Source organism: Gallinula chloropus (assembly GCF_964237585.1).
Source record: "Gallinula chloropus genome assembly, chromosome: 5".
Classification (NCBI taxonomy): Eukaryota; Metazoa; Chordata; class Aves; order Gruiformes; family Rallidae; genus Gallinula; species Gallinula chloropus.
The window spans coordinates 50,318,028-50,344,154 of NC_140090.1; the positions used below are offsets into that span (position 1 = coordinate 50,318,028).

Below are 26,127 nucleotides of genomic sequence, written 5' to 3' on the forward strand. Positions count from 1 at the left end.
CCCAATTTACATCACAAAAAAAACCCCGTGGGAATACATTTATCCTTCTTCTTTTCACCTCCTGCATACCCACAGCATTTGCTAACAAAATACGTAAAGCCCAAACACAAATACATGCACTAAATTAAATTGAGTTACTTAAACCGAATGTCCTAAACATCATTTGATTGCTGCCACCTATTGTTGTGCCACACATGCTGCAAGGTGCTTCGACCATTTCCTTCTGCCTCAACCCAATACTCCTCCTCAACTACAGAGCCACAGAATGGTTAGGGCTGGAAGAGATATTAAAGATCATCAAGCCCCAAATCCCTGCCATGGGCAGGGACACCTCTCACCAGACCAGGCTGCTCAAGGCCCTGTACAACATGGCCTTGAACAGCTCCAGGGAGGGGGCAGCCACCACCTTACTGCCCCTCTCCAATTTAAAACCATTCTCCCTCGTCCTATCACTGCATGACCTTCTAAAAAGTCCCTCCCCAGCTTTCCTGTAGCTCTTTCAGGTACTGGAAGGCCACTATAAGTTCTCCCTGGAGCCTTCTCTTCTCCAGGCTAAACCAGCCCAACTCTCTCAGCCTGTCTTCATAGGAGAGGTGCTCCAGCCCTCTGATCATCTTTCTGGCCTCCTCTGCACCCATTCCAACAGTTCCATGTCCTTCTTATGTTGGGGACTCCAGAACTGGACACAGCACTCCAGGTGGGGTCTCATGAGAGCAGAGTAGAGGGGCAGAACCGGTTCCTTTGACCTGCATGTTTCTTTTGATGCAGCCCAGGATACAGTTGGCCTTCTGGGCTGGGAGTGCACATTGTCGGCTCACGTCAAGCTTCTCATCCACCAACACCATAAAGTCCTTCTCTGCAGGGCCACTCTCTATCACATCCTCTCCCAGCCTGTACTGATGACAAGGATTGCCCTCACCCAGGTGCAGGACTCTGCACTACTTTAAAAACTTATGTTAGGAAAAGAAAGGAAAGCAGTGGAAGAATGAAGACATTAATCAAAAGAGGGGGAAAATTATATCATTCCTTTTTTAATTTTGTTTGGCAATTCCGTCGAAACTTGTTTACAGGACACAAATGATTTCTGAATGGAAACCAACCAAATCAAAACAGCGAGGTGCGATTTCATCAGATACAAGTATCAAAGAGCCCAAGGAATGCCTGTTTCACAGACTACCCATTTGATGAGTTTTTTTAAGAGATTTCAAAGCTTCGGACTTCCACCAGCATTATCGCTACTTCCACTTCTGCTGGTGCTAAATACATAACTGATATGTCTATTTGGGCAATAGAAGGAATGAAAAAAGGTTGAAAATTAAGATGAATAAACATGAAAAAAAGATGGGGAAAAAAATGTAAAAAGACCGGACATAGGCAAGTCACTTCCTTCCCTGCTCCCTTTCAGTTAAGAATTGATAAGTGCTGGCACCATTCGAAAAATACAAACAGAACAGAAGAACACAAGTAGACAGAACAGAATTCTTTATATATATGCAAATACACACACACGTATATATACACATACATATTTTATATACACATATATATATTAAAAGGTTTGTGTACAGTTTTGGCTTTAGCCTAAGAAAAGTAATTCTGGAATGGTCGTTCCTCACACAGTCCATTTAAAATTATAATTCTTGGTCACCACAGGCCACTTAACTCTGCCTCCTCCTATACAGCTTCACAATGAGAGAACGTTCAGGCTCATCTATAGAATTAAAGAACAGGAAAGAGACAAACTAATAAATCAACTCAAGGAAAGCTTTACTCTCTGCAGAGATTTAAGTACCGAAATGGAAACTTTGCTGCCAAACATAACCTCTTGGAATAATGACCCTCCCAAATTTTATTTCTCTGAAGACCATGTAAACAAATGGAAATTCTTCAAGACAGCACACAAACCCAAGGACCAGAAAGTCATCTCACCGAAGGCACCCGTTTTGTCTGTTTCAAATTGGTAAGCCTCCTCTCATTTGATTTCTGCAACAGGATATTGAAGGTGTCTAAATAAAGACATCCTGAAGACACCAAAACAAAGATACAAGCTAACATTTGCAAACCAAAAAGCAGCTCAGTCCCTGGACCCAAAGGCACCAGCATCAAGGTAACTCAATTGCCAGGAGCTAACCACTCGTGTAGTCCAGTGTGGGCACACACACCAGGTCTGCGACAAAGAGGGACTCGGAGCACACACGTGTGCAGGACGCTGGTGTGGAAGCACCTAAACACAAACATGGGAGCCAAAATTTCAGGAGACATCTCCAAAAACATGGGCATGGGTATCAAAACTGGTTGGTTACTAAAGAAACATCCTGCATGCTTATGGTAATCATCCACAGGAATGCTGCTTCGATCTAATACATTCGGTTCCGTATTTTCAAGCAAAGGACAAGTACCAGCACGACAGAGTCAGTCACAAGGCCCAAACAGGAAGATGGCGAGTTCCTGGAGGGGTGAATTACCACTTCTGGCTCATCATTTTGCCTTTCTCTGTTCTTTTACACGGCAATATCAAAGGCTAACACCAACGTGTACCAACGGATCAAAGCATCGCCTACTCCACACAGCCGCTCCTTTGCTTATTCTACAGCCTTCCTCTATATATTAATGGCAACAATGCCTCATTAAATTCCACTTAAAACTTCATTTGGCTTTGAACTAGTGGATCCGATTGTACTTAAGTGGCTAAAATGGAAGCTGGCAGAGGTTCACAGCTTGCAGCTCGATCTCCAGCATGCAGCAAAACCCATAGGAAAAGGCATCACAGAGAGCAGCCTCAGATGGGAAAGGCAGTGGAGGGAATTCATGGACCATATGGAAGATCTTTAAACTAGCTGCCCCTAACTGAGAAGCTATCCAAGCTGGGGTGATACACTGAAGCAAAGGAGGGCGCGCAGTAAAGTCTAGTTACAGTCAAAAAACCGTTGTTTTGGGGGGAAGAGACCAAAGCTCACTCCACCATCACTGTTCAGCACCAATCACAACAGTGGCAGAGGGTTGATAAGAACACAAGGTGCCAAGCCACATCTTTCATTTGGCTGCAGTGTCTGCCTCCTCTATAATAAAGGCCTCTAAGATCAGCAGCTAAGGTAGCTGCATTCCCAAATCCTGCTTCACTTCACTGCAGGCCCCTTGCCAGCAGCCTCTGAGTAGTTACACACGACCTTTGAGCTGGCCCCATGGGCTGCTGTGGCTAGGAGGAGAAATCCCTCCCCTTCCTCCAACTCTGCACATCCCTCTGTTCAGCAAAATGATCCCTCCCACCCCGAGCGACACAGAGGAGAAAGTCTGCGATGAGGAGCGGGAGACTCCCCTTCCAGAAGCTGCTGGAAACGCCCCTTTGTATACTGGAAATGCACAAATGTGTTTTCCAGTAGAATCACCAAATCTGCCCCTGGATGCGGAAGGCCAGAGCACACAGATGACCCAACCGCTTTAGGGGCAAGGAAGCGGGCTCAGCATACGTGTGGGCTAACACCAGTGACCTGGCAGTCACTCAATACGTCACATCACCTTGAAGTGAAAAGCTAACAAATTTCGGGGGTTGGGTCAAAACAGGGAGCAGAGGGGACTGCCAGCATGGTGCCCACACACTGGTGCTGACAGAGGAGGGAGAAGCAGGACAATGTCAGCACGGACAGGAGAAGATGACTGCTCACATTTAGGAGAAATAAAACACAAGCAGCCACTTTTTGCCACCAGAGAAGGGAGTGAGAAGATGTGAGGAACTATGTAGGCATCAAGGTCAGTGAAGAAGTTGGGGAGGAGGCGCCCCAGGCACCAGACAGACAGAGATTTTCCTGCAGCCTGTGGAGAAGACCATTGGGGAGCAGGTGTCTCCCTGCAGCCCATGGAAGATGATGGGGAGCAGAGACCCCACCTGCAGCCCATGGAAGATGATGGGGAACAGAGACCCCACCTGCACCCTCTGGAGGACCCCACGCTGGAGCGGGTGGAGGCACCTGAAGGACACTGTGACCCCATGGGAAGCCCATATCGGAGCAAGCTTCTGGCAGCAAAACCTGCAGCCTGTGGAGAGACCAACCCATGCTGGAGCAGGTTTTCTGGGAGACTTGTGACTGTGTGGGGGACCAGGCTGGAGCAGTCTGAGCCTGAAGGCTGGCACTCCACAAAAGGCATCCATGCTGGGGCAACTGACGAGGAGCTGAAGCCCCATGAGACAGGACTCACATTGGAGAAGTTCATGAAGGACTCTCTCCTGTGGAGCCATGAAGGACTGACCCCACACTGGAATAGGGAAAGAGTGTGAGGAACGCACACACACCCCCCTCACCCCCAGCTAAGAAGGAAAACAACTCTGTCCTGGAAATCCTCACAGTGGCTAGAGCCTGATGGCAAATACATCAGATGTGCTCAGGGGCTCAGAAGCACCTCAGCTAACCAGCCCTTCTCTAACAATGCAGCTGGGAGCCCACCAAGGTTGGATGTTGACTGTGTACGGCGTGGGTGAGCAGGATTTGCCAGCCTGACTTCAGAGAAAGGCTGGTCCTCCAAGCCTCACACCCAAGATGACATGCCTAAGCTGGTAAACCTGTCCAGACCTGAACTTACACTTCTTTCTCAGTACTGAGCTGCTCCTTCCAAGCCTCTACAGCACTTGTAATGCATTAAATCACCCCAGTAATTTGCCAGAGGATAACTGAGATTTACTGGGGTTTGGGGAATACAGCTGAAAACAACCAACAAGCTGGAGGGCCTGAGGCCTTCATCTTACAAATCAGAGACCAAAGAGTTCTGATCTGGGCTTCCTCCTCTCCACAGCTCATACGGTTTTAGTCTCGCTGAAACACCCTGACGGTTCTGAGGTATGAACTTACTGTTTACAATGTCACCTTGCAGCTGAAGAATCTGTGGAACAGGCATTGTGAGAATAACTATATCAAACTGTTCTGGCGGTCCCGTTTTCCTGGAGACTTCCCACTTCCCACCTCGGAGACAGATGTGAGTTACATGCCGCTCGTAGAAGACATCTGCCCCTGCTTGGAAAGAGAAGCTGTTTAGTACAGGTAACAGTGAATCCCACTGAGAAAACAGCTGAGTAGTTTCCCCTTAGCAACTGGATGGCTTGCAAACAGCAAAGCACACGGTTTCAGGGCAAAATTCTACAAATGAGGTTGAATCCATTAAACAGACAGTTCATGACACCAAAAGAAGGGACCTGCATCAGCTGAAAAGATCCCACAGCTTCCCTGGTAATGGTACTCTTGGGTTTTCTCTCCAACACAACTAAGTGCAGTAAACAGGTGACAAGCCATGAGTTGCTCTCTTTGTCAGGTTAGTTTACTGTGGCTTTAGCGATCTGAACCAGTTCAGACAAAAATCCAGTGACTGCAAGAGGCAGCACAGGTTAAGCAATCAAAGTGCACCCCTGGGAGCTGAAAAAGAAAGCGATGCCCCTCTTAGCATCTCTCATATATAAGAGGATGGGAATGTAGTTAATTATTTGTGAGATTAGGATCTAAATAGAAAGATAATTAAAAAAAGAAGTCAAAACCAGATCACATGAAAGGAGCAAAGCCTGACTGCTCACAAAGCTAACATTTTTCAAGCCAGAAAAATGCCACCAAACTGTTAACACTAAACTGATCATTCTGAAAACAGAGTTAAATTAATGTCACTATGCAGCTCTGCCACCTCACACCCAACGCAGTGGTTACAGAGCTTAAACTAGGAGGTGATCTTCGGTCTTTTCTGAAGGGCATTCAGCATCGCAGGCTCACACACTGCACAGGCATTTCTGCAATACGCAGGACAGAGCTCAGCCCAGCTGCTTGGTTGACCAGCACAGTTAAGTACAGAGACAGGAAAAAACACCCCAACACTTGCTTCATTCAAGCTGCAACTTGATTTTTTTTCTTGATCATAATCTCACTCTTGCCTCATTATCTCTGTCCTCATCACAGAATCACAGAACCCTACGTTGGAAAAGACCTTTAGGATCATAAAGTCTAACTGTTCCTGTCCTATGCTAAACCATATCCCTGAGCACCTCATCTACCCTTTTTTTAAGCACATCCAGGGTCGATGACTCAACCCCCTCCCTGGGCAGCCTGTTCCAGGCCCTGGCAACTCTTTCAGGGAAGAACTTTTTCCTAACATCTGACCTGACTCTGCCCTGGCGCAGCTTGAGGCCATTCCCCCTTGTCCTATGTCCTATCACCATCAGGTCCGACCTACACACGCTAACAACAACGGTGTGACCAGCAGCTCAGCAACTGACCCGGTGGGCATGACACCCGCGCAGGGATTTCTGTAGGCCAGCAGCGCAGCTGAAGTCGGGGAGAAGCCTGCAGGACTGTGAGGAGTCTGCCTGCCTTGCAGACATGTTTACCCACCTAAGCTACCTGAAGACACACTTGAACATACTCAGCGGGGACCAAAACTGGAGAAGATACCATCACAAAATGCCAGCATCACAGCCTTTCACATCACACAATGGCGCCTAAACACTTACCTGACTGCTTTAAGTAATGCTTGACAACTGAGGAGATGCCCTGGGGTGCCACATAATTGTGTGAGCCTTCTTTCACGACCATCCCTTCGACAGGCGCTGTCAGCGGTTTCAGGATGCCGTGAGACAGGAGCTCCTCGTAGAAGCTTAAAGGAAGCAAACAGCACAGAGATGGAAACACAGTGCTCAAATACAGACAGCTGCTGTCGTTATCCTCGGTGACCAAAGTCACAGAACCACAAGGTTAGAAAAGACCTTTAAGATCATCCAGTCCAACCATATGCTAAACCGTATCTCTAAGTACCTCATCTACCCCTCTGTTAAACACATCCAAGGATGGTGACTCAGCCCCCTCCCTGTTCCAGGCCCTGACAACTCTTTCAGTGAAAAACTTTCTCCCAACATCTGATCTGAACCTGCCCTGGTGCAGCTTGAGGTCATTTCCCCTTGTCCTATCTCCTGGCTGAAGAGACCGTCTCCCACCTCTCTGCACCCTCCTGTCCCATAGCTGTGGTCCAGCCCAGCCGAACTTGAGCCGAGGGGACAGCTCTCCATGTCCTCAAGCCACCGGTTTCAAGCCCGGCTGTGCCCAAACACGAACCGCAGCTACCAAAAGCCAAGCTCCCGCCCTGTTTTACCGGGGGGCTGACCAAGGCGACCCACCGTGTCGGTAACAGGGACCGTCAGCGCCGTGACCCGAAGGTTCCGGGGCCGCCTGCAGAGGGGCGCGTAAGGGAGTTACTCCACCGCATCGGCACCGCGCCACGCAAGAACACGCCGGCGGGTGGGCACGCGCCGGCCCCTGCCCTGGCTCCCGCGCACGCTGCCCATCTCTGCACACCCCTCCTCCCGCCCCCAGCCAGCCGCCCCTGCTCCGCCACGCGTCCCCCCGGCTCCCCGCCACCCGCCCAGCGCTCAGGGATCCCGAGGGGCGCGGGACTCCTCGAAAGAGGGCCGAGCCGCGGGGGCGGGGCTGGGGGCGGGGCTCACCTGCGGCGCGGCCCCGCGCTCTCCGGCTCCAAGGTGATGTACTGCGCGCCCAGGTCGGCGGTACACGCGGCGTCCCGCACGCTGCGGCTCGTGCTCATGCGGCCCCCTGCGCGGCAGCCAGTCAGAGACCGTCCCGCCACGCCACGCCACGCCGCGCCACGCCACGCCACGCCACGCCACGCCACGCGTCCCTGCCCGTCCCCCGTCCCCCCGGTTACCGGGCCCACCTGCGCCGCGAGCCTTGTCCCAGACGACGATGCGTCCCCGCACCGCTCCCCGCAGCAGCGCCGCACAGGCGCCGCCCGTTAACCCCGCGCCCACCACCAGCACGCGCGCCATGACCCGCCACGTCACGCCCCCTCGCGGGGCGGGGCTGCCTACGTCAAACCCCGCGCGGACACGCCCCCGAGGCGACGCGCCCCGCCCACGCGAGGGACGGGGACGGGGAGGCGCATGAGCCCGCAACCCTCCCCACCCCCAGCCCAGCCCCGCAGGCAACCGCCCGCGCCACCCCTCGCCCCGCACCCACAGCCCCGCAGGCTCCCTGCGCGCACACGCATGCCCACGCACGCACATCCCTGCCCACCCCTGCGTGGAGACCCGTGCACGCACATGCACAGACACGCACGCATACTCGTGCCCGCCCCTGCGCACAGCCTCGGGCACGCACGCGCGGGCACACGCACACACAGGCCCGCCCATGCCCACCCTTGTGCTCACACCCACCCGCGGGATCCCCCTCGGCCCCTGCACCCCGCGCTGCCCGGGGCGCCCCTCCCGCTCCAGCCCTACTTAGCTCGGTCACAGCCCCAGCGCGGAGCCGAGCCCCTGCTGAGGGACATGCGTGGCAGAGGTGGGCACGGCAGCCCTCCCCCTCCCCAGCTGATGGCAAGTTCTCATCGTGTTGTGCTAGAGCGACCCTCCAGATGGGTCTTGTTTTCAGGAACTTGCTTCTGAAGGCTTTCCTGATGAAGGAGAGTCTTCCAGCTGAAGGAAAGTCTATTGCTTGCGTGAAGCATAACCACAAGCCACAGCAGCGCTGGTTGGAAGGGACCTCTGGAGGTCTGTGGTCCAGCCACCGCCTTGAAGCAGGATGATCTACCAGCACTAGACCAGGGCAGCTAAAGTTTTGCCTTTGATCAACAAAGTTGATCAAATTGTCTGCAGTGTCTGATTTAAAATAAATTTACCAATTTAATTTGCGCATTAAATTGCAGCACAAGAACAACACAACTGTTAATAAAATTTCTCTTCTTTGTAGAAAACCTTTCCAATTTTATTTCCTCCCCCCACCCCAATTCCCACAGAAGAGCGGTTGCTCCTGCATGGTACATATTTTATTGCACTGTAGCAACATCTCCCCTTTGCAAAACCCTCCCTTTCCATCGCTTCCCGTGGATCCACCATTCTACAACGTGAAGAACAGGAAGGTGCCAACAGCCGCCTGGAGTGGTGGAGCAGACTGCCTGGCTGATGCCCAGGATGCTGCCCTTCTGCTCCCCCAGGCAAGGCACCTGGTTCACCACAGAGTGACTCCACAGTGGAACCCCCTTGGTTTACTTCTGGGCCTTGATGCAACAGAGGTTTTTGTACTGGGAAATTGTCAACGTGATGAAGAGGCATCTGTAACATGGCTGGTTTGGGCTTTGGCACACTGTGGTGATGTGGCTTGTACGGTTCATGCTAAGCTTAAAGGGTCTTGAGATCTCTCATTATTTGGAGCACCCAAATGCAGGCGGTTAAAATGTTCTGCTTTTAATGGGAGCTGTGGCAGTGTGGGGAGAGGAGCCCTTACACTATTCCTGGCTGGCCCTTTATTTCCTTTCTTATTCCTTTTTCCCTCCCTTTTTTCTTTACGTTTCTGTCTTTTTTTTTTCTTTTTCTCTTTTTTTTTTTTTTCTCTTTCCCCTCTTTCCTTTTTTCTGGGCTGTTTCTTGGGGTTTTTTTTAATTATTTCTTTTTCCTTCATCAGCCACATTAATTTGCAAAGCGTGGCAAACGCAGATGAGGAAACCGGATTTCATTAGGACTGACACCTCTGTAATCTGGTCTCTGACACACAGCAGATCCCATGTAGCCTCTCCCATGGAGTTAGCTTTATAGTGCCTCTGGTTCCACTGAGACCTGGCAGCCTGGACCCCCTCATAACTCAGGATTCCTGGCTTCATTGGAGGCAAAATTCGCTATTCCTGTCTTGGAGCTGGCACTGTTACCCCTGGACCATTAAGACTACCAGTGTGGATTGGGAAGAGATCTAACATGTCTGCAGTGAAAATACAGCAGGAAATGACAGTCCCAGCAGAAATCCATCTCCTTAGAGGCAATACAGAGTGGGGTTTTTGAAATTCGATAAAAATTGTAACTAACTGCTTTTTTAATGAGGGTGGGGGCTTTCGCTTTTCACAACTGGGAAGCCAAAAAGGAGGAATCAAGAAAGAAAAAAAATCCTGAAAAGTAATTACAAGAAAGGCAGCCCAGCATCTGATTCTGGTACACAATGTGCAAAATCCAAATCAAAAGAGGGGCTTAGGGAACTTACAGGGTGCCCGTGTCTTAGGGCTTATCTGAGATGTTGTGGTAGTCGGATTGAGCCATTCAATTTGCGTTGGGTATTTTCGGACCAGAGTGGTTTCTTCAAATCCAGGGTGCATACACATGGCCAAGCAGTGCTGCAAAGAAAAGGTCATCCCTGGCAGCACATCATTTGTGCGGCAGACCAGGCACAGAGGGCTCAGCCTACGCTGGAATGAATATAAGTATCAATATCGGTACATCACATAGAAATAAGACAAAGTCTGGCTGCTTTAAGAAAGGACACCTACGTTGTTGTGTCTTTACAGTTTTGGGACAAATTGTGTAGAAAGGTTCCAAGTGTTTTCTCTGGACAATACTACACCAGAGTTTCTTTGCATGGGCAAGCGTGTGAGAAGATGCATCTCCCTGCACAGGTGGAAAATAGAGGCTGAGCTGTTACGGCCGAGCTCACATGAAACAAAAATCTGCATTTCCTCTCTTCAACTCAGCATGTAGACCTTTAGTTAGAACAAGAGTTGGCTTGAATTTCAATGTTAAGCATAGCAGTGACTGTTTTTCCCATTTTTTGGCAGTATTTTAGACTAACTGACGCACGTGGACCAAAAGAAAAGAGGTCTTGTCTGCAACAGGTCCCCCTGCCTTTTGCTGTGACATAGAAGCCTGCTTGGGCTGTGCAGCAGCGGGATGCTCTCTGGCCACCAGTATCATGCTGACTGGTTGTTCTTTAAAAATGGTTATTTTTCCTTGTGCAGGAAATGTTTTTTAAACCTTCAGTGCAGAAAGACATCATACTTCAACCTAGCTGCTTGCCCCCAGCACAACACGTCCCCTGATGGATTGCAGGTCTTTGCATGCATTTCCCCCAACAAGAGAGAGACGAGGGTCTGCTGTGGTGTGGAAAGCTCCTTGGGGACAGCTGTAGTTCCCTTTTAGGGGGAATTGAAAATTTCTTCCCGACTTTTGTTCCAGCCAGTCCCTTATGGAGTGTCTGTGAGCTGTCACTATTTTTGGTTGCACTCACAGATCTGGCCATTTCCTTTACCCTGAGTGGTCTCACATCTTCCTTCAGTTCAGCATGTGTCCGTAGACCAACCAAACGGGTGGGGACCCAAGTGAGAAGCCCCATGTGCTGCATCTCTTGCACCATGGTGGTTACAGAGAAAGTGGTGATCTCCAAGATGCTGTGATGTGTTGACAACATTTTCTTTAGCCTGGAGGAAGAACAGTTATTTTATAACCACATCCTTGTTTCTGCCAGCCAAAATTCCAAGGCTCATCAGGAAAACTCTGATAAAAGTGTTAATGATGTGAACATCAGCAGAGGCAGCTTGTTTCAGGGAGGAAGACTCTAGTATTGAGGTGTGGCAATATTTCAAGGAGAAATTGCTCGAAGTCATGCAGTGGCCCCATCTGGAGTACTGTGTCCAGATCTGGGGCCCCCAATACAAGAAGGATGTGGAACTGTTGGAGAGGGTTCAGAGGAGGGCCACAAGGATGATTAGAGGGCTGGAGCACCTGCCCTACAAAGAGAGGCTGAGGGAACTGGGCTTGTTCAGCCTGGAGAAGAGAAGGTTGAGGGGGGATCTCATTGCAGCCTTCCAGTACCTGAAGGGAGCTTATAAGCAGGAGGGGATTCAACTTTTTAAAAGAGCAGATAATGGCAGGACAAGGGGGAATGGACTAAAGCTAAAGGAGGGAAGGTTTAGATTAGATATTAGGGGGAAGTTTTTTACAGAAAGAGTGGTGAGGTGCTGGAACAGGCTGCCCAGAGAAGTAGTGGATGCCCCGTCCCTGGAGGTGTTCAAAGCCAGGTTGGATGGGGCCCTGGGCAGCCTTGTGTAGATCCAGGCCTGGAGGTTGGTGTCCCTGCCTGTGGCAGGGGGGTTGGAGCTCTATGATCCTTGGGGCCCCTTCCAACCCAGACCATTCTATGATTCTATGATTCTATGATACTGCCAAACCTGTCATGTCTGTCACGCTTCCTTTAAAAGTTCCTAGGATGTCTGCATCACCTAGAAGTAGCCATGAAAGGCATAGTAGGTTGGTGAGGAAATGTAAAATAATTCTAGGTGGCGAACAGAATTTCCAAGGGCTTTTGTGGGTTATTTTTGGTGACAGTATTCCTGACTAGGAATCAAAGCGAGCGACGGTTGTAGCGCTCTGATGCTGGAGGGTCCTTGTGCAGGCCACTTCAGGGTGCTACTCTTGTGCCAGCTGGAATGCTCCTTGCACCCTGTATCATACCTCCAGCAGAGCAAGCTGGTCAGGACTCTTCCTGCAAACAGGGATTTCCTATCCTCCCAAGCCAGCTGTGATACTGTTAAGTGCTCCATGATGAATGTCGCAAGTTGTTTCCCACTTGTTTTATCAATCCATGTACATTTTTGGCACCTGCAGCATCCTTTGGCAAGAAGCTTCCCAGAGTGACTCCTAATGAAAAACACAAGAGAACCCCATGGCTGTGGCATGGTGGTGATGCTCTTGTCCTGCTGCTGCTTTCTTCATGGTCCTGCCCTAAGCCTTTCTTCTCTGAGGAACAAAGTCAGCAAGCAGTTATGAAAGCTTAATGAAAGTTGTTTGTGAAGAGAAACTTGTGTTCACTATGGTTTCCTGGCGTATCACGAGGACACGTTGGTTGCAGTAAATAATTCATGTTTAAATTCTTTTTTCACCCTGTTTTCTTCCTAAGTGTCTTGCTTCTGTCTCGTTCCAAGAAGCCTTCTGTAAAACTGTCTTTTGAGGCAATGCTCTTTACCTAATCAGATTTATCAGCTTGTTCAAGACAGTCTGTTTCCAGTAAATACTTTTGTTGCTTTAAAAAAAAAAACGACTTTTAAAATTTTATCGGATGATCAGATTATTGGATTAGGCAATTGTTTACTTTTCTATCTTGAAGAAATTCTCTAAGCATCTTCCAGCAGTACAAATTCTTGTGTAAGTTAATCCTGTCTAAACACATCTTTTTTTCTTTTTTTTTTTAATTCTCTTGCCAGTTACACAGAAACAATTTGCCCGAAGCGAATAAAAAGTGAGAATGAATCTTCCCTCCATATTTTGCCATAGGTGCAAAAGGGATTTTCCCTGATTGTTTTGTCTCCTTTTCCTCTGCCCAAACGTTTTCATTCGCTTTTAAACCCCATGAAACAAAGCCATGACCCAAATCCTCACTGAAATGAAAATAAATCAGCTCCCAGCAGTAGGAGACATTCACAGATGAGACACGTGGCTGGGTGTGGGTCGCGTATATAAATAAATGAAGGAACAACTCCTGAATCCTTCTCCAGGGCAGCAGCTCTACAGAGGGGGACCAGAGATCCCGGGCACAGCCCCTCGGCCAGGAGTCAGGGATGCCCCTACATGGCCCTCAGTGACCTGCTGATGTGGGTATCTCCTTCCGGTGGGGATGTGCTTGGTGGTCGCCTGGGGAGCTGGGAAGCACAGTGCCCCTTGCTGGGACCACTGGGTCGGCACCAGTACCGCCTTGAGGCCGTTGCCACTTTGCAGAAGATGTGCTCTTGTATTGCATGCTCTTTGAGTGGGAAGGTGCAATTGAAGCTTGGCAAGGCTTCGTGCCAGGCTCCACCAGCTGCTGAGTCAGCAGTTTGTCTCTTGGCTGACAGACAAATGAAAGGATGCCAGTCAGGCTTTTGCCACTGGGCATGTCAGCTCCTGGAAAAGCAAGTCTCAGATGGCCTGCTTCAGGTGGAGCTGAGCTGCTGCTGAATCAGCCAGAATCCTGAGGTCCCTGGGGGAGCAGTGGAGGTCTGTGAAGGGCTCTGAAGTCAGGGGAAGAGCTGCGGGTGACACAAGAGGGGCATTCTCAGCAGCAATCTCTTGTCAATGCTGTGGAGTGGTTGCAGCGGTCCTGGTCCAAATTTCCTGATCCCACAGGTCTCTCTCTTTGCCCAGAATTCTGTTTATGCAAACTCTGGACCTTTAAAGGTGATTTCCATTGATACGGTGATTTAATTGATAACTCCAAAGAAAGTTTCCAGCTTCACATTGCAGTGGCCATTTTATTTGTTTATTATAAGAGAAATGGTTATTGCAAGGGAAGATTGAACTCTGAAATGGATTCCCCCTAGCATATCTTCTGTTTCAGGAATGATGACATGCCAGACAAGCTCTACAACCCTTTGCTGTACAATATTATGGACAGAGCTGTTAGATGTGACCTTCCAAGAGTCTAAAAACATCTGTACTGGGTCTGTACTGGGTCTGGCTGGGATGGAGTTCATAGAATCATAGAATGTGTTAGGTTGGAAGGGGTCTCCTGTGCACCTTGTCCCAGCAATGGGTGTATAAATATAGCCCTGGTGAAGCTATAGCAAGCAAAGGGTTGGAATTTGGACCTGATACAAGAGTTTATTGCAATCTCTAATCACAGAGGGCAGGTAGAAATTACACCATTACATCTAAGGCATTAAATCAGTGTGAAATAGGGAGAAAGGAGACATTTTTAACAAGGGAAGAGCAGTTTGGTAGCCCTCACACAAACCCCTTTGCCCCCAGACATGTGGGAATGGGTGGCTCCTCTGTCCCTGGGCAGCACATGGACCATTCATGGATTTTGCTCCATCAGAGCAACTATCTGCCTGTACATGCGCTGAGGGGCATCCAGACCCCAGTGGTGGTCAAAGTGGTTCCAGTCAGGGAAGTGCTCATGGCGAACGAGGTTGGTGATGCGGGGGAGCAAACGCTGGGTCTCCAGTGGGGGATTCACCCAGTCCTCCCCACCGCTCCACAGGGCGGTCGGTACTGTCATGTCCTCTATCCTGTAAAAGGGGGGAGTGGCCTGGGAGGGGGGAAACACTCCGGTTATTCACAGGCACTAATAGCACAAATGGACGGGGTGCACTTCCCCTGGCACCTCAGCACACTCTGGTTATACTGGGCATCAGAGGAAGCCACCCCCATTTTGGTCTTAGCCTGCCCCATCCTCTGCTTGTCCCCCGACACATGCCCATTTACCTGGTTGTACTTCTCCTGGTTCATCTCCCCGTAGTCAAACTGCTTGAACTCCCCAGTTTTGGCAGTCTGGAAGGCAGAGTCAAAGGGTTAACCCCGTGCAGGCAGCACCTTGCATCAGCCCAATGGCAAGCAGCCGGGTCCAGGTGAGCAGTCTCTGCCCCAGCACAGCCCTGGTGCCCATCCCACAGGCCGGAGCAAAGATGGAGTCCAAAAACACACCTACAAGGGGTCCTTACTTGGGATGGAGACAGACATCTGGGTGGCTCTGCCTTGGCCAGCCAAAATAACTTAAAATAACTTTTATTTGCTTTGATTACGCCTCCTTCCCCGTCTCCAGGGTGAATGAACCAGCACTGTAAAGTACTGTATTCACAGATTGAAAGAAAAGGCATTGGTTGCAGTCATGATAAAACCAGTATCTCTACCTGTCCCCAGTGGAGAAGAGTTTTTACTGAGGTGTAGTCTGGGAAATGAGCTAGGTATACATCCAGTCGGCTCTGTGGGAAAAGGAAGGTATTTGAGTGAGTTCAGAATGGTGAAAACCTGCCTAGGAAAAATGAAAAAAAAATTTAAAAAATCATTCTGTCTTACAACTACAATATAAACTTTATATTCTCCAGCAGCTTTATCCCGTTCCCAGCTAGTAGCAGCTCTTAAAGGTGAACCACTGCTTTGAAATGGAGACACATCTGATCCAATCATAGTATTTTTTTTCTTCCTGTAAACTTGTTTTAGGTCAGCAGAAACCAAGGCAGGAGTTACCTTTCCTTCGCAAACAAGACCACAAGTAAGTCCTTCCCACTGAACCCTCCACAAGGTTTAACACCCCAACACCACTGAAAGAAATCATTGAATAGCCACTGCCTGGAACAGTGCTTTCCACACCTTATTTTGTGGGGTTTTTTACTCATTTTTGTATCTCATTAGCTCTCTCTAGGTGTCTAGGAAAGCTTGAGATTGCTGTGACCCAGAGAGGGATGTACTCACCGCGTTCAAGTTCTTCTTGTTGTACCCGCCAATGAGGAAGATCTCATTTTCACAGACTTCAGCTGTTAGCGAGGTGCTGCATGTCTTCGCAAGGATGGCCCTCTCCTTCCTCCCCACCAGAGTCAGTTGTTTCATCCCAAATATTGCCTACAAGGGGGCAAGGAAACAGGTCACAACAGCACATGTCCCCTCCATGGGACCTGCTTGTCTCCAGACAGCACTGTCAGGCCGCTCCTCAATATGGTTGTTGACATGTTTGGGCTGGTCATCCTCTCGAGGCTGACCCATGGTCACACCCAACTCTGAGAGCAGCATGATACCATCACCATCTGTTTCCACACCATGCTGTTGTCACCTCTGGCACATCATCTCTAAGGTACCAGCTTCCAAAGCTCAGCTTAGGATGGTCAAACTCATACCACTCATCTGCCACCTCCATTGACAGATGGTCCTCAGATGCAGTGTATCCAAGGAGAGTACCAGCTCCCCTCCCAGCCCTTTACTAGCTGCTAGAGCACAGGGTGTAATGGCAGTGGTGCAGGGCTGCTCTGAGCACCTCCTGGTGAGGTGAGTCGGCAAAAACAAACAAGGGGGTGACAAACAAGTATGGATATTTTAAACAGTGAAATCTGGTTATGCTCAACTGGGCAGAGAGGGACATCCCTGGGACATGAGGGTCCCTCACCTCCCCGCACATCTCCCACGTCTGCTGCAGGCATGGGCTCGGTGCTTAGCAGCACCACAAGGGATGCAAGTTCCCAAAAGCCCCTGGGTCTCAGGAGTAATTGCACACAAGGACTTCATGTACCTTCAGCACCACATCTGGTAAAAATGCTATCTTCAACACAGGGCCCTTGGCATGATGAAAAGTGTAGAGAGGGGCCAGGGCAAAGAAGAGTTTGATCTTTCCAGCCAGTTGTGGCATGTTCGAGAATGCTATGAAACCTGAAAGAAACCAACACACAAGAGACTGTAAAGACCCTATAAGCAACTGCCACGTGGACCCGAGCACACGAATCCCCTCCTCGCATCACAGACCCCCTGTCTGAGCCACAGGGTCTGAACAAAATGAAGCTGCAGCACTCCTGGGTGTGAGCGCAGCCCAGGACAGCTGGCAAGACAAGTTCTGTATGACTCTGCCATACAGAACTCAGGCAGGAGAAGTGGCCCCTTGGGCTGATGCAGCCCTGTCCCAACCAGCCTCTGCTTTGGGGCAGACGTGGATGGGCCTCTCCCACAGCATCCGGCACCCTGCTCCTCCTCCTCACTCACCCAGAGAGTTGCCCTGAGCGTGGCCAATGTAGAACAGCTTCTCCTGCCCAGTTTTCCTTAGGATGAAGTCCACCATGGCAGGCAGGTCGTACACAGCCATCTCATGGAAGCTGGGGAGCAAGAAGAGAAGCCGGAGGAGATGCCCATATCTCAGCCTCCCATGGACATCAGGTGCTTGGCACTGGTGGCCCTGCATCCCAACCCCATTCCTCACCTGAAATCCCAAAACTCCTCTTGGTCAACAGAAAGGTTCAGGTGCCGTCGGGACCAGCTGTTGCCCCGGTTGTTTCCAATCCAGACGTCATACCCTGCGTCTGCGAGGATGAAGCCCAGGCTGGTTTTGGGGAGGTTGTCCACCCAGTCACCACCATCTAAACTGAACCCATGCACTATCAACACAGGTGACTTGGATCCTGAAAGAGGAGAAATTGAGTACTTCAGAGGCTGCATCTTTAACATTCCCTTCTCCTACGATTTCCCTGGCTGTGCTGGTGCTTTTTTTTTTTTGCTTGTTTGAAGGATTTTTGCCAACCCTGGCCCTGAGCTATGAGGAAACCTTGTACCAGGACAAGGGTTTGCTCCTGGGAAGGAGCAGCTGGAGCTCACCAGGTCACCCTGCCCCATCTCTGATGCAATGAAACACAATGCTGAGCTCCTGCATCCCCAAGGGCAGCTCAAGTTATCTGGGAAAAAGCTTCTCATCCCTCTTCCAGCTGCCAAAACTGTGTCTGAAGGCATGGATGTTTACACTGGCTTCCCCTTGCACACTGCCTCAGCTCTGAGTAGGGTCACGGTTGCTTCACCCTCAGTGAAACCAAGCCCACCTGAACGCCCCTTGCTGTGGGGAATGCGGTTGAGGCTGAGGAAGTAGCCATCCTCTGTCAGCACATCATACTCCTCACTGGGATACCCATGGAAACGGATCTTCTGGCTCTGCAGGGACAACAGTCCAAAGGGAGACAGTGACCCACTGGTGTTCATCACCCCACAGCTGACCCAGCAACACCCACTCTCACCGCCCACCCTCTCTGGTGTCACCCCCACCTGCACACATGAGATCTGAAGGTCCACCTACTTTAGAGGAAGGCCAGGGAGAGGCCAACCTCAAGCTAAGGGCATGAAGTGAGTGACATCCATGCAAACACACGAAACTCTTGGTACCCCAGGCCTCCCAGAAGACTCCAGGTTAAGTGATGTGGGACAGCAGGTCCCTCAGGGAGGACTTTGGGCACACCACCCTGGGCAAGCCCAGGTCCCATGGCAGGTGGGTTTGACCCCCTGGCACTTACGATATTCATGAACTGCTCAGGGTTCTCATGGCTCACTCCGGTGTGTGGGAAGGCATCATCCAGCCCATGGGCCAGGCACAGGGCCACCAGCAGCAGCCACATCTTGCTTCTCCACAGCACCTGTGGGATAACAGGGTTGGGGTGAGCAGGATGTGGGTGTGCTGGAGGCACAAGTAAACACCATGAAGCACCAACACCTCTACCCACACCTCTGATGCATGATGCTGCAACGTCTTAGGCATTTTGAGCTCAAACCATGCCAGCTGTGGCACCATATGAGACCCTCTGCCCAGCACCAGGCACTCAGCAGCACCTTGCAGATCTGGTTGAAGGGAGTTAAGCAAGAACACCAAGGGGCACATGAGTGGCAAGGGCTGGGGGTCCCCAGGGGCTGTAATGGAAAGAGGTCTGGGGGAAACCTGAGCAGAGCACAGCGGGAACTGGCAGGGGTTCAGGGAAAGCCACTTGTGTGGCTGCTGTCCTGCTCTTTTGCCCTTCCCTAGGACTACTTCTCTAGACACTAACAGAGGCTACCTAGAGCCCTGACTTGACCCCACAGAGCTGCTTTTACAGTGCCCACCTTGAGTGGGGACCAGCCCACTGGTGCTGCCGCTCATCACCTGGACACCACTGTCCGTCTGAGAGCTACATCCACACCACACAGGTGGAGAGCCAGAGGCTTAAGCTTTATATTCATAGAGGTGTCTTAATATGTCAGTATTATCTCCCATGTCCCAGTGCTTCAGAATCCCCCGTGCAGTTAGGAATCCACCCCAAGCATGTCCTGCTGACCCTTCCCACCTGGCCCTGGTCCAGCTGTAACCAACATGTAGGACAAGCAGCCTCCCGCCACCCCCTCTCTGGCAAAAGCATCCTCCTCCAAGCAGGAGGGTTATTGTCACAGCTCTGTTCTGCAGGGTCTCCCTTGCTCCATCTTTGCCTTGGATGGTTTATAGTTCCTCACTGTGTGCTCCTAGTGTGCCCTGCCATCCCCAGCTCCACAGCACAAGTGGATCCAGGTCCAGCTAAGTCCATTTCCCTGGTGACCCAGTTGCAGGAGCTAGAAAAGGCTCTGTACTCTTTGCCAGAGGTGTCTGGGCACATTTTCCCAGAATACTTCCAGCATGGAAAGGTGTTCCTGGGCTGCTCAGGAAAGCAGTGACACCTAACCACACAGCACCATGTGTGCAAGAGAGAAAACTCCATCCCACATATTAAAACAAAATGTTAACTCAAGTCTGGTTCAGTGTTCAAGTCCATCACCAACACCTGGGTGCCTATGCAGGTGAGGACATTCTGGCATTAAAATACTGTGATGGTGGGTAGAAGGACAGGCAAGACTCCCCTGTGATCACAGCATCACCAAACCTGATCTCCCCTACTGGCACTTGTCCTGTCCAGCTGCCTGACACTGGTGACCACAACTGCAGGCTGGATCCGCGGGTGTAAATCACCTCTTTAAGGCGCTTTCAGTCTGTATCCCCTCCAAACTGCAAGCAGAAGGAAGGTAGGAAGGACAGCAGGAAGGAAGCAATTACAGTGGCCACCTTCTCACCAGGCTCAATTGCACACAGACACAGGCAAGACGTAGGCCATGCCTGGGGACATCAGAGACAGACCACATTACTGAAACAGACACTTCAGTAGGCTCTGTGGATTACAAGACACCAAGAATCCAAGCCTGAACAGCAATTAGGAGATGCCAGAGGGGCCCTGCCCATGACAATTTACTTCCCAGCACTGTTTTTCTGTTGCAAAACCCACCCTGAGTTTTCATACCAATCACATTTTCTCAATGAGCATGTCACTTGGGAAACAGCTTCTTTCCCTAGGTCTACACCTTGGCTTTCAAGGCTTGGCTGAACAAAATCAGGGTTGGCCCAAGTTAGCACCAGAGTGGTCCTGCTCTGATCAGAGGTCTGCACAATTCCTCTTCAAAAAACCATATCTGGGCTGGACTTGGCCTTTCCCCACTCACTGAGCAGAGAGGTCTCCATCCCTGCTTAACCCCATTAACCTTTTCCCCTCCATTTGCATCCAGCCCTGCACATCATCACACACAAAATGACCTTCCACTGGCCCATGACTGGCAACATCCCACAGGCTGTGGTTTCTGTGGCACGTGCTGGCTCACAACCACACCACCATGGTAGCCATGACCTATAAAAAGCTGTGCCACAAAGCCCACAGATCAAGTCATAGAATGGTGTGGGTGAGTCCCCAGTGCCACCCCTGCAATGGACAGGGACACCTCCCAGCAGCCCAGGGTGCCCCCAAGCCCCATCCAGCCTGGCCTTGAACCCTGCCAGGGATCCAGGGACAGTCACAGCTTCTCTGGGCACCCTGTGCCAGGACCTCTCACCCTCTCCGGAAAGGATTTCTGCCTCCCAGCCCCTCTCCAGCTGCCCTCCTGCAGCTGAAGGCCATTCCCCTGTCCTGTTCTTCCCTGCCCTTGGCATCAGCCCCTCTCCAGCTTTCCTGGAGCCCCTCGTGGAACTGGAGGAGGCTCGGAGGTCTCCCCACAGCCTTCTCTTCTCCAGGCTGAACCAGCCCATCTCTCCCAACCTGTCTCTAGACCAGAGGTGATCCAGCCCTTGGATCATCCTCTGGACCTGCTCCAACAGTTCCATGTCCTTCTTGTCCTGGGAACCCCTGAGCTGGATGCAGCACTGCAGGGGGGTTCTCCCCAGATTGGAGCAGAGAAGCAGATCCTCCTGTCAGGCCTGCTGATCATGCTGCTGTGTATGCAGCCCAGGACACAGCTGGCTTTCTGGGCTGCCAGTGCAGAGTGCTGGGTCACATTGAGCTTTACATCAATCAACACCCCCAAATCCTTCTCCTCAGGGCTCCTCTCCATCCGTTCTCCACGCAGTCTGTAGTTCTTGCCAGGGGTATGATGTCAACAAGAGCACTGACAAGCATTCAGCCACTTAAAGAATCAAGTCCTTCTGGTATCCCAGGAGATTAAAGACTTTGTGGCAGAAGAGGATGGACTAGTTGCTGCGCATAGCTGTGGCGTTCAGCAAGCACTAATAGACTCCTAGCTTTTGCTGTAAAAACATAGTAGGCACACACAAAGATCAGCCAGAAGGACAGTCCTGGCCTCCTGCACCCAAGCCTTGGTGTCACACAAGTCATCAGAGTTGTGTCCATCCCTGGGCTGCAGCCTGGAGCCAGCCCAGCAAGCCTCACCTCCACAGAGCTTTACTACAGTGGGGCATCTCCACCCCCCAGCTGCCCACCTCCAGCTGGCACAGCCACACACTGCCACACATCAGAGCTTCAGTACTGCCTGATAGCACTACTGGGCCCAGACCCTGGGGCCACTCACCTCAGCTTCAGGTCCTCTCACCACTTGCCTCAGGCACCACGACAATGTATGTGCCAGAACACATCAACCAACTTGAGAAGAGCCCAACAGTGCCTTCCTCAGAAGAGACACTGCAACACATTCCACCATCCAAACCCAGAACCACCATCTCTAGTGGCAAACTGCCGCTCAGCTGTGAGTCCCTGGGCACTGGTAAGCAGGATGGAGAAGAGCAGAAATGGTCTCTGCTCCTTCTCAGAGGTGCCATTCCCCACACTTCAGCCCTGAGTAATCCAGTCAAGACAAAGATAGGACTACAGGGACATCCCATCTCCTGGGGAGACCCAGGAAAATGGCTAACCACATCCAGGAAGATTCACAGCACTCCTTCAGCAACCTGGGAAGCACCAGCACTCGTGCTTGCAAAAAGCAAGGATCTCAGATGCAGAACTGCAGAGCACACCTTTCAGAGGACACTTTGCGATGGTGACCAAAACACCTGAGTACTCCACACTTAAAATGATCAACTGGAGGAATAAAAAGCCTCTTGACTGGGTTGGGATCCTTTCTTCCAGCAACAGCCTGGGTTAGAAGGAGAGCACACACGACACATTCAACCTGACCTGCTGATCCAGGCCCATCGGTGCAGTCTGGAGAGTCGGCAACACTGAGCAAATCCATCCTCTCAGCTTATAAAGGCTCATGGAGAGGTTGGGACTCGTGTGTCAACATCTGAAAGTCCAGTCCCTCTCCAATCACATTGCGTGCTCTTCCTCTCCTGCCCAATGATTCAGGCAGGGCATCCTGAACCCCAGGGAGCTCAACAGCGAAGCACTGCACCTTGAAGGTAGATAACGAGCTGTTGGGTAATGTCCCCATCACCAGGAACACCCAGGTCTTGTGGCATCCTGCAATTGGGTGTTGCATATTTTTCATACCTCTGCAGCGGGATCCCATCTGCCTCATCCGTAATACGACGGGCAAGGTGCTCTGGGGTGGCCGGACAGGTCACCATCTGCTCACGCTTGGCTTACCTGGTGTGGCTACCCACTGGCATTGTGTATCAGCTCTGCACGTCGGCAGCAGGCACAGGGGTGACCACACTGCCTAGCTTGAAAGGAAGGAGGCTCTGCATCCACAGGCCCCTTCTACCATGGGTCTTCGAGCCTCATCTCTTCTCCTCTCTCCACGCGAGCAATGACAATGGAAAGGGACCGCTGAGGATTGCATCCCAGCCTCCTGCTCATGGCAGGACTGTTGCCAGCAGCTGTGGCTCTGTCTCACTGAGGTGGACACATATGAGTTCAAAGAAGCATCCACTAAACATCCAGGAAAACAAGCATAACCAGCCTGGCATATGGGGTAATCATCCATGAGCAAGCAATTAATACATTAACGGTTTCTGGTCTACATGGCATTTCCCAGCTCCTGTGCAGGGCTCACTGACCATGAGAGTCTGGAGTCCCACTTTGGTGTACTTCTCCCATATCCCCCATGATTGAAAAAGTGTACGTCTCCACTTTCTACCAGCTAGGGAAAACAGGACAGTCAACATGGGATCTGCACAAGGTCACAGCCCAGATCCTCCCATCCCTACACCATTCCATGGGCTCTCAAGAGCTTGCAGAGAACCTGTGACCCCCTCTTCTCCAGGTGGGATGTGAGTATAGATGCACAGACCAAAGCACAGTGGCACCTGCTGCAAAGCCAGGGATGGTGAAGCCTTGGGACTGCAAGATCACAGATCACATGCCTGAAAGTATTGCCTTTGACTGTGTTCCCTGCATGTAACATAAATAATAAGATCTGAAGAACTGGGCATAAACATTGTTTTGAAAGTCCTCTCCCCAGGCATCTAATGCCAACAACATCTGGAGACATGTCTGCCCCGGTCATGCTGATATGCCCTTGGTTTTTAACTGCTTTTGGATGTGACTGTCATGGCAGCAAAGACAGTAAGTAAGTAAGAAGGGTTTCTCCTGCCCATGAGTTATACAAGTCCCAAGAATCGCAAGTCTGACCGGATACTCCCAGTCGGTGCCTTGATCTGAACAAGTAACAAATGCATTTTGCCAGCACCATGTCTCTGCAGGACAACCAGCAAGTCAGGCTCTTGGCAGGCAGCTTCAAGTCTTGTGTTGCAACAGGTCATCTGGGTTAGAGGAATGCCCAGACCAGGACCCACACCAGCTGCAGCTCTCTTCCTTGGGTTGTGACTCATGAGCCTCAATGGCAGAGCTAGTACTGGGACGTTATTCAAGAACATCACTGTGGAAAGCAATTGGACTCGTGCAGCAAGACCTGAGGTGATGGGTCTATTGCCAGTGGCTTCCTATATGTTGGTCTAAGGCTGGTTTGCCTGAGTCAGCTTGCTCTTCCTGCAGCTGGATGCATAAGAAACAAGGAGCTGCCCTGGACAAAGGAGATGTACGTGTCATACACATGGCAGCAGCTGGTTCTCCATGGATGCTTACTTCCTCTTGAATTAGGGTGCCAGCACAAACACCACCAACCTTCCTGAGAAACAGAGCAGCCTGTTGCCATGCAATGGGAGGATCTCCAGCTTGCTGACTGAAATGTTTGTCCAGCGCTGACAAAACAAGGTTTTACTCTTGTACCACATTGCTCTGAGGTGGTGACTGAGGACCATAGAGATGTCCTGCTCTGTCTTCCATAGACCAAGCTCATCCACAGACAAGGAATGATTGTGTCACCTCAGTTGAAGGAGCTCAAGAAATAAATGTCCAGCTGGGGTATCAGCCCAGCAGAAGACAGAATGGGTCGCACAGTGCTCATGACTCTTTTGGGAGGGTATCACCAGTGAGCAGAACATTTCCTCTGTCAGTGCAAGAGGCCTCTGGCTTATTGTGGTTTTCACCAACAGAATTATTGTTTGTTTGTTTTTTCTAAATGTAAATGCTCACATGAAAGAGCAGGAAGTGGCACTTTGCAAGAACTTTGTTTAATTACAGGGCCTTTGGATACCATTCCCCACGCCCAGCTGAGGTTCTGGAGGAAGCAGGCTGAATCAGTAGCTCGGTGCAAGGCTGTAACCGTTCACACAGCATTTCTTGGGGCACAAATGTCAGGACTCAAAATCTGGGGCTCACGGTGCTGATAGCACAGTCCAAGCAGTCCAAAAGGCAGCATTTAATTACCTACAAGCTTGTCCCATAGCCTTTTCCCAAACTCCTGCAGTGCCTCGTGCAAACTAGGGCATGCATCTCGAGGGCTTCAGGTGGATGCAGCATGTTCAGCAGAGGAGGTTTAGTGTTTTGAAAAATGTGGAGAGGACACAGTGCAAAACTAGTTGGGTTTTTGTTTTGAGTCACCTGAGGTATTGGAGAAAATGTAATGAATCCCAAAGGAAGCATAAGCAGTAGACTTGCAAGAACCCACTGACAAATGTCTCTGCCAATGACCTTGCTGCTTATTGCACTCCTGCTTGGACATGTTTGCAACCTCTCCTGCCTTGAAAACAGCTACATAGAGATGGCAAATTACCGGGCTAGGAATACCCTTCCCTATGTGATCATTTAGGCAGCATCAGGCATGGACCTGACAAGGCAAAGATGGGCATTCCTGCAAGAAAAGAGAGTGAAGACCATGTAAAGAAGTGCCATGGTAAAAAAGTAGGTGTTTAGTCATCAACTTGACCAAGAAAAAGATCCAAGGCTCCTTTAATGCAAGACGTCGTACCCTGCACTGAAAGCCTCAACCACAGGTACCCATGTAAACACGTGTAAACACAAGTAAAATGTAAAGACATGGCAGAGAAAGCCACCATCATGCGACTGCTACAGCAGAAGACATGCAAGAAATTACTGAATGCCGAGAAGGGGAAGATTTCACAACAGCTTCCCATTTGGGGCAAGATACTTTGGTACTCTAATGACTTCTACCTGGCCCTACAGCATTACAGGAATGGTATTTCCTGTATTAACACTCCTAAAGTGTTGTCTCAGGAAAGGCTAATGTAATAAATTATCTCTTGTCCAGAGCCCTGCAGAACAAGAACAACAGTTGGGGAAAGGACCAGCAGTACAGCCAAAATTTTAGAGGGGGGGAAATATTCTCAACAGATGTAATTCAGCACTGGAACAGGTACCCAGATTACTGGTGGGATGCCCATCCCTGGAAATGCTCGAAACTGGACAGCACAAAGCCTTAAGCAGCCTCATCTAGTTGGAAAATCACCCTGCTTTGTGACTTACCAGAAACCTCCAAGATCTGTCCTAAACTACATGCATCTGCAGATAACTAAAGAGCAGAAGCTCAGTAGGAGAGATGCTGCACAT

At 50.5% G+C, this 26,127-nt stretch overlaps 2 protein-coding genes across 2 annotated transcripts in view; both read right to left on the reverse strand.

The window, feature by feature from the left end:
• RNLS (renalase, FAD dependent amine oxidase) overlaps positions 1 to 7,804 on the reverse strand; it is a gene marked incomplete at its 5' end in the record, with an annotated part of 72,246 nt that extends 64,442 nt beyond the window's left edge. Inside the window, 4 exons of the mRNA XM_084264869.1 lie at positions 4,842 to 5,000; positions 6,479 to 6,621; positions 7,466 to 7,571; positions 7,693 to 7,804. Coding sequence (XP_084120995.1) covers positions 4,842 to 5,000; positions 6,479 to 6,621; positions 7,466 to 7,571; positions 7,693 to 7,804 — 520 coding nt within the window. The remainder of the gene's footprint in view (positions 1 to 4,841; positions 5,001 to 6,478; positions 6,622 to 7,465; positions 7,572 to 7,692) is intronic.
• Positions 7,805 to 14,561: 6,757 nt separating this feature from the next.
• Positions 14,562 to 18,621, reverse strand: LOC311192172 (lipase member M-like; the record flags this gene model as incomplete). The annotated part of the gene is made up of 9 exons (XM_084264595.1): positions 14,562 to 14,795; positions 14,972 to 15,037; positions 15,397 to 15,468; positions 15,959 to 16,105; positions 16,767 to 16,903; positions 17,231 to 17,340; positions 17,445 to 17,643; positions 18,046 to 18,163; positions 18,520 to 18,621. The coding sequence occupies 9 exons, from the start codon at positions 18,619 to 18,621 to the stop codon at positions 14,562 to 14,564; spliced, it is 1,185 nt and encodes a 394-aa protein (XP_084120721.1).
• Positions 18,622 to 26,127: the final 7,506 nt, after the last annotated feature.